This window comes from Alnus glutinosa, chromosome 1 (assembly GCF_958979055.1).
Source record: "Alnus glutinosa chromosome 1, dhAlnGlut1.1, whole genome shotgun sequence".
Classification (NCBI taxonomy): Eukaryota; Viridiplantae; Streptophyta; class Magnoliopsida; order Fagales; family Betulaceae; genus Alnus; species Alnus glutinosa.
Window position 1 is genome coordinate 9,125,848 of NC_084886.1, and position 13,061 is coordinate 9,138,908.

A 13,061-nucleotide genomic window follows, 5' to 3' on the forward strand; every position below is an offset into this window, starting at 1 on the left:
CAAATTAATTATATGGATCCCACAAATTTAATGGTTTATTTGCAAAAAAAAAAAAAAAAAAAAAAAAAAAAAAAAAACTGAACGAAAATATACAGCAGATATATACATATAGACAGATACGAAGTAATGCTAGAAGAAGGACTCTTATCCTCCTTGTGTTATTCCAAATGTCGAGTGGTTTTTAAAATTACCTTTAATTTTAAGATGATCATTATTAAATTTTGATCCAATGACAAATTTAAAAGCCAAATAACATTTAAAAGGAAAGAAAGAGTACAAAAATCCACCACTTGCAACAAGTTGCTTTTGTCCAGACTCGGAGAAAGGTTAGAAAAATTCTTCAACATGTTTGGACACTTGCAACTTGGGCAACGTACAGTACTGCTGACTTCTGCACAAAATATGGGAAAATCTTTACCGTACCCTCATTTATCATACATATATTACATACCGATCGACTTATATTATGTGATGTGTTTAAAGTAAAAATGTAGTGCGGAGATCGAATTACTCTTTTTCTAAATGTAGCCAAATTACGGCATGATGAATGATTAAAGAAAGAAAAGAAAAGAAAGCACCCAGTTTGAGGCCCCCACAGAATGGGACATGGAGAGTGAGTTAGTGTAGTAGAGGAATCGTCGGCGCACAATGCGGCATACAGACCGCGGAAGGGAATCAGGAACTCATCGGAAACTAACAAAAGAGAGAGAGTCCCCACGTAACACCTCTCTCTCTCCTCGCCACGTGTGCTCGGATCTCCCCCACCATCCCCTAGCTACCACCAACCGGCTCTCTACCTATTATCATCTTAATTTGCAGCTTCCTCCTCGATCTCTACCGGCTTTCATGCGCATATATATATATATATATATATATATATATATATATATATATCTTTATGGAATTGGAAACTATAATTAATTCTTCTTTTGGGGCCGGCCTGCCTTTTTGACTTTTTGTTTTTCACTGTCATGCTGATCACGACTCTCGTAAGCTAGCTAGGTTTTTCCTTTACATATCAATTTTGATGCATTTATATATATATATATATATATTTTCCTGATTTGAAGAAGAAGAAGAAGCAGAAGAAGAAGGAGGAGGAGGAGGAGACGAGGAAAGGAAGAATATAGAAGGTCGTAGCATGCTTTTCCACGGCTTTCTTGAACTTGGTACTTTTAGGTCTTGCTGCTTTTAACTTCGTACGTCGGTCCTATCCATTATTTAAGCACTAAGCTCAAGAAAGCCGTGGGAAAACATGAAAGGATTTTGCTGCACGCACCTCACCAAATCACTCATCATATATGGCCCCCACAGAGCAACAAGGTACGTAATGCATATATACTAATTGATATATACTTCTCCCCGTACCCTATATATGTTTGGGTAGCGAGAATTGAAAAAATTAAAGCATATCTGATTAATTGAATGATTTTGTTTCTTTTCTTTGGCGACACAGTAGAATCAAGATATGATGATCAGTACAATTATTAGCAATTAGATTTTCCATCTCCTTGCTTCTTGTTTTGGATGGCGCCCGTCAATGGGATCGGTGTAAGGGTTCGTGCGATCGATTTTGGGGGAGCAAGCTAGGCCCAGGGGAAAGAGGGACTTAAACCAGAATTAGTGTAATTTTTCTTTTTTTAGTAAATGTTAATCTGATGTGGATCTTATTAGCTAGATACGTATAATTGATGTTGATTAAATCCTGCTTAATTAATAGGATAAATAATGCGGCACATGAGACACTTGTCAGATTTTGAGAGGCCTTGGCGCAAAATGCCGTTTAAGTTATTGGACGAAACATGACTATATTTGATAGAGGCAAAACACATGTAGTGAAAAATTATTTAACGCAATTAATTTAGTGGAGCTGATCATATTTGAAAAGGTTGTTGTATATATGTGAGGTCACGTACAAAAGAAAATTCATTTGATAAAGTTTTGAGGTATTTATTAAAAAAAACAAAAACTGATAAGTGGTTCTGAAAAAAAAAAAAAAAAAAAAAAAAAAAAAAAAAAAAACTCATGGGGATAGTCTCCATGGTGGCGGCCGCTTGATGACAACAATTATAGTAACGATGTAGTGGCCACCGCAAGGTCACAAAACTAACAACCATCACAAGGCGGTCATATGGTCCAAACAAATCACTCTAAAGCCAGACTTATTAATTGTCACACATCAATTTTAATGGTTTGACCATTTTAATACTTTTTTCTTTTTTTTTTTTTACTTTTATTATTATTATTATTATTATTGGCCTTTTAAGCCCTTAGACAACACGTTTGCGCATGAAGAATTCGTAAATGGGACAAGGATTATCTTGTTCCCATAATGAGAACGATATACACACAACCAAAATCTCCGATCTAGTACACTTGATCCTTAGGATATCCTCAAACCAAATTAAGGATTATCCTTTCTACAACAAAACAAACAATAGACACAACTCAACGGGACAAAAATTAGACTCAAATTGGTTTGTAGCTAATTCTTACAAATTAGTCTAATAAATTGCCAAGTATGTGATAAGTACATATTTTTTTAATAACACGTGCTTTTATATATATATATATATATATATATATATATATATATATATATGTGTGTGTGTGTGTGCTTCTCACATTTATGAACACATGTCATTGAACTAGAATGGTTTGTAAAACTTAGCTACAAACTAGTTTGCTGCTAATTTATATAACTTCCAATCTAATAACCAAATAGGTTTAGGATATCCTCAAACCAGGATAATACTATAGCTTATTCATGCATGATGCAACCAAACACCCTCTTCTTTACAAAAACTCATAGATGCGCACCAAAAAAGGAGAAAATTTGCTGTGTTTTGATTTAACAAAACAAAACCTCATGAAAGTTAGTTACTTCAGAATTTGCATGTGGGTTTTAACGATGAGTTTTGTTAAGGGTATTATAATTTTTTTATAAATTTACGTTGTAGTCCACAAAATACTTATTACTTTAATCACTAAATAATTAAATTTATATGTCAAATTTTGTTGCTTAATTTTTTTACCTACGTTGTGTCACGTAACACTCATATGGATTGTCTGTTCGTAAGAGATGGTAAAAACTGTATTACCCAAATTATTTTTTTTGGAAAAAAAAAATTATAAGATAGTTTAGGTCTAATACCAAAGATACCAACCGAAGTTTCTATTGATGTAAATCAAAGAAAATTGAAAGGAAAGACAAGAGAGTAGTGAAAAATTAAACATAAATGTAAAATATTGGAGATTATGGCGTAATTGAGCAAATCAACATGAATGGAACCAAATCAAACAAGCTATGGAATTATCAACTAATCCAATTAATGCATTATTTCATAACTAACGAGAATTCCTCTCAGGAGAGAGGGTGTGAGCCTCAATGAGACGAGTATTGCTATAAGGAGGACTCATGTCTATCTTGAGTCATCCTAAAATTGATGTTGATACAAACAGCAAGCTAGGGCTGATGTGGCACAACAGCACCCCTTAACCCTAGTTGTCGTACTGCAGCAGCAACACTAACCCTAGCCGCATAAGACATGAGTCCTCTTAAAATTGATGTTGATACGGACAACAAGCTAGGGCTGACGTGGCACTACAGCAGCACCCCCTAACCCTAGCCACCGCACTGCAGCAGCAACCCTAACCCTAGCCGCCTCTAGCATAATAAGAAGCATCTAACCGAATAAGGAGTAGAATATTTCTCCATATTTTCTTTCCCTAAGTGTCTTAACTAAATAAGGAATGTATTTTTCATTCTTAATTTATTTGACGCCGCACTGCAGGTCAAATGGGCTTCTTGGTGAGGTTCATAGAGGAGATTTTGGGACTTACATAAATAGAAAATATTAGAGATTCTTGTGTAATTGATCATATCAACATGAAAAACTAGACAAGATCGGAAATCGTGGCAAAATTGACTTTAATCCATTTAATGCATTATTTCCTAACTTACAAGAATTCCTTTCAGGAGGGAGGGTGTGAGCCTCGACTGAGTAATGCTACATAGTATCCCATTGTCTTCCTTTTATCCTCCCAAAATTGATGTGGCTCTTAAAATCACCATTGAATTTATGATAGATCATTATTGGATTTTAATCTAACGGTGATTTTAAGAGCCGCATCAATTTTGGGAGAACAAAAAGATGACAAAAATATGATATGTAGCATTACTCGCCTTGACTAGACTAGAATGTGAAATGGGTGCCCCTCAGGTCAAATAGGCTTCTTTTTGGCGACGTTCATGGAGAAGCTTTTTGGGGCTTAAATCACCTTCACCGATGAATATTTGGTAGATTTTGGGACGGATAAATTATCGGTGATGTAAACCCCAAAATCTCCTCCACGAATCTCACCAAAAAGCCCATTTGATGAAAGCCCATTAGGCTTACTACCATGAATCCTTTCACCACTCCAATCATGTATAGCACACATAATAACTTCTGTCCAAGTTAACGTTTCATCTTAACAGAAAAAAAGATATTACAACAAAATTTTTCGAATTAAGATAAGGGAGTATAATTTACCAAAGAAAAAATTTATAAGATCTGCTCTCGTATAATGTATGATCCACAAGTATAATACATTTAATGGGACAATCACTAATCACACTTGGTAAAAGATTTACATCACAATTCTAGGCAGCTCACTGAAGCAAAAAAAAGGGGGCCTTAAACCTGAAAACTATGGGGAAAAAAAAGAAGAGAAAAAAGCGATCCAGGCAGCTCACTGAAGCCAAAAAAGACGGCCACCATTTTGGAGTCCTAACGCATCCCAGATAAATATATATATATATATATATATATATATATATGAAAAAAAAAAAAAAAAAAAAAAAAAAAAAAACCGTATCCCCTGATAAAGTTAGGGCACTCCCATGTCCAGTCCCCACGTCATTGGAGGAAGGCGAAAAGCCAAACAGATATGAAAGAAGCATACACAGTGGGGAAAATTGAAAAAGATAATCGAAGGATCTAATTTAAATTTACAAAACGGTGTTTATATGAAGTGCTTTTAGCAGTGATGTAGCCATTTGCTTCACCAACACTTGGCCCCCAGAGCTTTGCCCATCTCTACGTTCCTCTATTAAATTCTGAAGCTTCTGAGGCAAATCATTCTCCACAATCAGTTGCTTGGGCCGGGGGTGGTGCTCATAAACAGCCTACGATATGAAAAAAATTGAGCATTAACCAAAGAATTCAAAACTCATAAACATAAAAAAGACCGTATCCTCAAGAATCAATCTCACTAAAACTTCCTATCAGAAGAAAAAATCGCTAACTATAATTTAGTGATCATCAAAAGAGCTACTTAATTTTTAATTTAGAGATCATAAATAAACGGAGGGGAGAAAAAGAACTCTCACCTTTATCAGCTTAAGCAGATTAAGGCGAGCTATAGCATCTTGATGGTCCAGCCTCGCAATGAGCAATGGTGTCAAACCGTTAACAGCTAACGTTGTATTGATTCGAGATGATTTCCTGCAATACAGAAATGCAATGTTAAATTAATAAAAACCCTTACTGTGCATCCTTCCCCTGCTGCTATCCACTGAGAGAGAAAAGTGTGGGCAGATGAAGAAAGAGAGGGGGCCGATGGAGTGCACAAATTTGTAAACCAAAAGAGTCTGCTTCCCTAATGCTAGACAAGGCATATAAATAATGCGTCAAAGTAGAGTGTTCGGGAAGGAGAACTCAAGTATTGATAAAATCAAAAGAAAACCAACCGATATGCAGCCATGCTACACTTTAAAATTGGTCAGTAAAAAATTGAGGTAATCTCAGAAGCCACCCTCATTCCACTCCCCGAAAGAAGACAAGAAAAAAAGACAAGAAAGAAAGAAGAAACCACATAGTAGTATATATGCAGTAATGATTATCTATAGGCTTTCTAAGAGTCAGTGCCTTGTGCACCAGTTTTTCAGTTAATAAATCCTCTTTGCAGATTTTAATCCATCAAAAAGTTTCGCGTGGGAAAAAACCACTAAGAGAGTTATCCAATAGTCATTGCTATACATGTTTGATCACCATATCAACTGAATATTAGCCCTTTAAGTTTAGGCCAAACTATGTTTAACTCACTTCCTATGTAACTCTTCAATACCGGACTCAACACCTATGAGGATGCTCACGACAAAGTCAAATTTCATAATATAAAAATACAATCTTAATTGATAAAATAGAATATATAGGACATGCAAGATCACGTACGTGATCATTTTCAAGAATGGCTCCAATATGTGTACAAAATGTTGTTCTGGACAGCATTGGAAGAACTTGACCAATTTCTGGACTGCATCTTTTTTCAGCAATGCCTGCTCCACTTTCCGGTTGTCATTGTCAAGAGCTAAGCAAACGGCAATAGAATCCAATGCTGTCACAGACCAAAGCTCATCCTCAAGAAGGCTCAAGTACACATCCAACCCCCCATGAGCCCTTAATTGCTCCCTTGAGTTACGAGATGCATGAGCCATATCACACAGTAGAGGCAATGCATATTGTTTCAAGAGAGAATCCGACATGATAAACTGCATTAAGTGTGGAATAATTCCATTTTCAGCTGCTTGTTCCTGTCTCCTCTTATTTATTTTGCATAGATTAAAAAGCGCATTGAGAACCTTCAGGGACAAAAGAAATAGTTAAAATATAATTATAAACTCGTTAACTGGCAAAAAGTACAATCACTGGGGAAAAAAAAGAAGAAAAAAGCTGTTGTAGGAAAAATGAACAAGCTCAAAATTTCTAAAACATACATTAGTACATTAACAAGCTAACGAAGTGGTAATATATAAGATAGAATATTGAAGATCAAAACTCACATATATAAGGAAGAGGTCGCAAAAAGTACTATTAATAACTGTCTAGCTAAAGATTTCATTGCAGTATAGCTTCTTTCCTCTGCCAGATAGATATTTCTACAGTTGAATCAGAGAAAGGCTACCTAATTCTCAATTCAATTACCTATCCCAGCAAGCAAGTGAAAGTAACATCTGAAATTTCAGAACCAGACAATTCGATGATATGATTAATGAGAAATAGGCTTGGAAAGGAGATATTCACGTTGCACGTTTCATAACAAGGAAATAGGGAACATGACTAGCAAAAAGTCAGAATGCAAACATTAAGGATTCTCTATTGATACTCCAAAATTAAGAAGAAAAAAAACCTTCTTGATTACAAAATCAACTTTATTAAAAGGAGCTCCAAACATTTACATGTCATGCAAATGCCATTATTTTCTCACGTATATTCTCTTCATCAGTAACACATTATAGATGAGTCCAAAGGAGTTATCGAATTCCCCTATGCACCTTATGAACCGAGAACCATATCATGTATCCCGATTCATGGCACTTTCACATTCCAATTCCATAAAATTGGCAATCCCCACATACTGTGGGGAAGTTAAAGGAAAAAGAAAAAAAAAAAAGACAGACTTGTCATATACCAATTTTACATGTCACACACACATATATAGTACGAAAGCGACCCAAACATACACACACATACACACACACATATATAGTACGAAAGCGACCCAAACATGCATTTTGCCCAAATAGAGAACCACCTAAGCCTATCCCCACATACTGTGTTTATTCATCATTGTTGAATAAAGGCGGCATATTTGACTAAACATCATTAAAAAAAATTACAATATGTGGGGAAGTTAAAGGAAAAAGAAGAAAAAAAAAAGACAGACTTGTCATATACCAATTTTACATGTCACACACACACACATATATAGTACAAAAGCGACCCAAACATGCATTTTGCCCAAATAGTGAACCACCTAAGCCTATCCCCACATACTGTGTTTATTCATCATTGTTGAATAAAGGCGGCATATTTGACTAAACATTATTAAAAAAATTACAATATGTGGGGAAGTAAAAGGAAAAAGAAAAAAAGAAAAAGACAAAGACAAAGACTTGTCATATACCAATTTTACATGTCACACACACACATAGTACGAAAGCGACCCAAACATGCATTTTGCCCAAATAGTGAACCACCCAAGCCTATCCCCAATGTACCACATACCTAGTATGGGAGCGTCCCACATTCTCGGTAAATTTGGCTCAACAGAATTCACATAATGTATACATACATATGTGTGTGTGTGTGTGTGTGTGTGTGTGTGTGTGTGTACATATATATATATATATATATATAGAGAGAGAGAGAGAGAGAGAGAGAGAGAGAGAGAATGATGGTAACAAAAGGAGTAAAGATATTAAAAGAGGTCTGTAGAGCATGTCAGATACATATGACTGTTTCTTTTTCTTTTTGATGAAGTAATAGACTTATTAATAAATGGAGAAACAGTCAAGAACACAGCGTGTACAAAAGTTTCCCATATGTACAGCATATCAAAGACAACGCTCTTTTTCTTTTTGGGATAAGTAATAGATTCATTAATAAAAAGGAGAACACTAGATTACATGGCAGGTATGCAAAATTACCTATAAAGTAGACTCTGGAGCAATTATGCATTTGATAACTGAAAAAAATTTCCATTGTATTTGTTAGAGAGAAAGGGACAAGTGTCCTTATTCTAGAAGGTAGTGAAGTGTCCCTATGGGGTGTCCTAAATCTAGAACATTGTATTTAATCCTATAAATACTGGTGTATGAAAGAAATGTATGTGGGTGGGTGGAATGTTTTTGGTGAAATATACAAATCTTAACATGGTATCAAAGCCTAGGATTTCTTTTTTAAGTGTATCCCCTCCCCTGTTTGGCTAATTTAACTTCAGTCATCTCTTTTCCCCGTCTGCAGCAGTGTAGGGGCTGCCACCATTGACCTCATCAATATGGTGGTCGGTGGTAGTGAGTGACGGACGAAAGAAGAAAAAAAAAAGTCCTGCGTTTATGGGTTTATCCAGAGGTTTTCTTGTGGTTGTGGTGTTGTGTGCAGAGTTCTTTGGTAGTTCTTGTGGTCTAAGTTGTCATCTAAGGTGGTTGGCGACATCTAATAAACAAATCTGCAATGGTTGAAGTGGTGACCAGAGTTATTGCTATGGTGGTTTGTTGACACCGTTGCCTCGTCAGTGGTGTCTGTCCATGTTCTTGTGGTGGTTGTCAGCTCGTCTGTTTCGAAGACAAAAAGGGGTGCTTGGTTCCGGCATTTGTTATCCCTATCCAGGATAAGGAAAAGCTCAGTGTGGGTCAATTACTTATCTGGAATACCTTATCCCAGTTTTATCTTTGGGTCAACCCATTCAAGTCCTGCCCAAGTTCAAAGCCAGGTCCATACCCAAATTTTCTTCGCCAAGGTCAAGCCCAATAAAAAAACCAAACCACATTGACCCTAATCTGAGTTGACCTGATCGGTATTGGATCTTCCCAGCGGCACATCGACCGACATTGGGTTTTTCGGTGAATCTCACCGGCGATGCTGTTTTCTTGCAAGTATTGGACCGTTGTTGATGTTTCCGACGAGTTTTCAATCAGCATTAGTGTTTCCCGGTTATTTTTTTACCCGCGTTAGTGTTTCCTGGTCAGTATTTGACCGGTGTTCGTATTTTCTGGCGTAATTCAGCCGGATTTGTTGCTTTTGACGAGCTTATGGTGACGTTTTGACTGCTTCAGAGTTTTCTGGTGATGTTTTGATCGTTACCTGCGCTGTTTTTACTGGTGCCGGTTGGTTCTGTTCCTTTTCAGCCGATACATGTATATTTTGGTCAGTTCAGACGTTTTTCGGCCAGTTTTGCAATGTTTTGAACCGATTCAGCTTGGTTTTCAGCTGGTTTGGTGATATTTCGGCCGATTTAATTTGTGTTTTGTCCGGTTTAGTGATATTTCAGCCAGTTTTGATGGTCTTTCAACCAATTTTATTTATTTATTTTTTATAAATAATAATCTTATTGAAAGAAAAGAGCAAAGCCCTCGTACATGAAAGAATACAATAGAGCCAATCACCCTACAAGCTTCTACAATCTAGAAAATCAACCAGATCTACAAAGTCCGATGAGGAGAAGTTATGAACAAATACATAAAAGAGATCTCAAAAAAGAGGATTTTAAGGAAAACACTTTGGACTTGCAATCCTAAAAAAGACACTGATTCATTTCTATCCAAATGTTACACATTAAAAAAGCATGAATAACTTTTCAGATGGCTTCTTTGGACCAGTTTGGTGGTTTTACGGTTGGTTTCGTGGTGTTTTCATCTGGCTTTTCATGTTTCTTGGCCAATTTTAAGGCATTTCAGCCTGCAGATAAGGTTTACAAAGCCTTACTGTGGATAAGATTTCATTCAAGTTGAGCTTATATGATATAGAAGCTCCAGCTTGAGGGGGAGTGGTAGAGAGAAAGGGACAAGTGTGCCTATTCTTTCTTTTGATAAGTAAGAAATGTTTTATTAAAAAGCATAAGGCGTCCCTAAGTACACAAGGAGTATACACACGAATAACCAAACCAGCCCACAAAAAGAAACCCAATCAAACCCACAAGGACCTAAGCCCTTAAACTCAAAACCCACAAGGAGCAGCCCACAAAAGAAACAAGAACCCAAAACAAACCCTCAAGAAGCATTCTCTGCTACCGCACGTGAGCCTTCCCTTTTCTATGCCAAGTGGACGCACTTGCATCACTGTAGTTGATGGAGCTAACCAAATTTAAAATCTTCCTCCTGCCTTTGGACTTCGGGCATGCAACCTTGACTTCCCGAAGAAAGTCCTCTTCAAAGGCATCCAAAATCGCCAAGGATGGATCTTCATCCTCAGCCCTATCCACCTCCCAACCCAAAGCCATGCTGGGAGGAAGAACACCCAAAGGGTACAGGGAACACCAGTCTCCCTATCCCAAATCTCATCACCCTGCTAACCCTATTGGCCACTCTTGAGATTGGGACAAACCATTCACCCTGAATTCATTGCCCTTTTCAAAGATAGGAGTGATGCAACGGAGTGATGCAACCATTCAAGGGGGAGAGAAGCCCTAACAACCCATCTTGCTTGACATCCAGAGTCGATGACAACACAACCGAGTCTAAAAGCGAGGAATGAGATGTAGAAGCTTTCACAGTCGGGCTTGGGTTGAGAAACCCCCTCTGAACGAAACCCTTCTTCGAAGTATATAGCTTAACATTATCCTTCACGGAATCTGTAACTCTCGCAGAAACCTTCGCTAGAAGCACTGCAACTGCTTCCTCAGCTGTAAAACTGACAGGCAACCTCATTGGTGCCACAAATGCTGCTAATAAGTCCTCATCCAACTGCACTAAACGACCTTCCCTAGACTTCCGGTAGTATTTCTGAAAAGGCTTAGATATCAGAGACACAGGAAAAGAAGAATGAAGCTTCTCACCCAACTCAGCCGCCCCTAAAAAATGTGAAGGGCGAAGATGGGCTGAAAAAACCCCTCAGGTCTGAGCTGAAGGGTCAAACAAGCATCACCTGAGCTGCTTGGCAAAGGGGCAGAGGAACTGAAAGAACCAAACCCAAAAACAGAGCTTACTGGAACCTGAGGAGCATACAGAGCCACCGAAGTCAACATCTCTAGTGTCGGCAAGGGGGAAGGACGAACCGAGATGACATAGAACCACCCCCGAAAGTTGACAGACCCAGAACCACCCCAGAAACAGCCGCCGGACATTGCAAACACTTCGCAGAAACGACCGCTTCAGGGTCCAACACAGGACCAGTAACCTTAGAGGCTATCATCGCCTGATTCGTCTCTTTGAATTTGGGTTTAGGCATGAACCAGCCCAAACAAAATCCTTTGATCTTGTGGCCCAGATTGAACCCAACAACCCGGCCCACAACTAAATTAAACCTGGCGAGCAGCTCACTCCACGTACGCAAATTCAAACACGCATTTGACCTCCTTGCAGAGCCTGTCGAGCCTCGAGTAGAGAGACCAGCTTCGAGCTTCTTCTTACCCAACGGACACAGCAGCTTCTCCTTGCCGATCGGATCAACCGGAGGTATCTCCAACAATGAGCAATCCACCGCCAATCTCAAAACCTCACATTCTACAGACCTCACCGCCGGAAGGATATCAATAGCACATGGCTCTGCCAACGGAGCCCACAAACTGGAATGACGAAATGGCTCCGACCACACCACCTCCATGTACGACGATGGAAAACCACCCACGATGGGCATCATTGTTGCATCAAGGCCCGAGTTCGACCTCACCACCTCTGTAAACGAAGGCCCCATCCTATTCAAAACCATACCCAGCCTTGGCCCCTCCTCCTTCCACCCTTCTTCTTTGCCGAAAACGAGGACCCATTCCCAAAACTCACCGTAGCAAAAAGTAAGTCTTTTTCCTTATTTAGCTCACCAGGAAAATTTGTGCCAGCCCCACCCTCCATGACCCTCAGGGATTAGTAGAATCCCTCTCCGTCCACCCATCCCATAAGCTGCTACCTCTAAAAACCGGCCATCTTTGTTCCTACCTCTATGCACGATCAAAACCTCCGTCCCCTCCCTGAAAGATTTGACAAACTCTTTATCTCCAAGGAAACCCAAAAGAACCTCCATCATCAACACTAGCCAGGCGGTGCACTGGTTGCTCAGGAGGACCTCACTGAAGAGGCCTTTCCTCTTTTTTTCCACCTGCAGCACCGACACCCCACCAAAGACCTAGAGCACAAAAGATTTCGACTCCACTAAGAAACTCCTTTCCATCTCAAGGATCACCCAAACTCAGATGGCCAACCCAGAAGAAAGATGGTCGGTGTGAGGTAGTGAGGTGTAGGTATTCGTATGAGGAGCCATAGTGTAAGGTGTCCTAAATCTATAACATTGTATTTAGTCCTATAAATACTAGTGTATGTGGGTGGAATGTTTTTGGTAAAATACACAAATCTTAACAGTATTCACATTCAAACTTTAAATGCAGAAAAAATGCAGCTTGTAGCCTAGCCATGCTCCATTACTACTCAGATGTAGGTCAAGAGGTCTACCTCATGATGTATTTGAGATACAAGAGACCCCTCTTTGAGTTCAAGATTTGGGATCAAATATTTAATGGCATCTGCCCGCTGAAGATTTTCTAAGCAGTTTGGATCCGTTGACAAATGATTGATACACTTCAGTATC

At 38.5% G+C, this 13,061-nt stretch overlaps 1 protein-coding gene and 1 long non-coding RNA gene across 3 annotated transcripts in view; one reads left to right on the plus strand and one right to left on the minus strand.

The window, feature by feature from the left end:
• The first annotated feature begins 912 nt into the window (after nucleotides 1-912).
• On the plus strand, nucleotides 913-1,887 carry LOC133860027 (uncharacterized). The gene is made up of 2 exons (XR_009898846.1): nucleotides 913-1,323; nucleotides 1,457-1,887. It is a non-coding gene; the product is annotated as an uncharacterized LOC133860027 (long non-coding RNA).
• Nucleotides 1,888-4,530: 2,643 nt separating this feature from the next.
• The window catches only part of LOC133871049 (MAP3K epsilon protein kinase 1-like), a 59,396-nt gene continuing 50,865 nt past the window's right edge, over nucleotides 4,531-13,061 (minus strand). For both annotated transcript variants that reach the window (XM_062308404.1, XM_062308411.1), the window contains exons 21-24: nucleotides 12,926-13,060; nucleotides 6,219-6,625; nucleotides 5,375-5,489; nucleotides 4,531-5,170 (exon numbers count right to left, since the gene is read on the minus strand). In XM_062308404.1, the coding sequence (XP_062164388.1) occupies nucleotides 4,994-5,170; nucleotides 5,375-5,489; nucleotides 6,219-6,625; nucleotides 12,926-13,060 (834 nt within the window). In that variant the 3' untranslated portion in view covers nucleotides 4,531-4,993. The remainder of the gene's footprint in view (nucleotides 5,171-5,374; nucleotides 5,490-6,218; nucleotides 6,626-12,925; nucleotide 13,061) is intronic.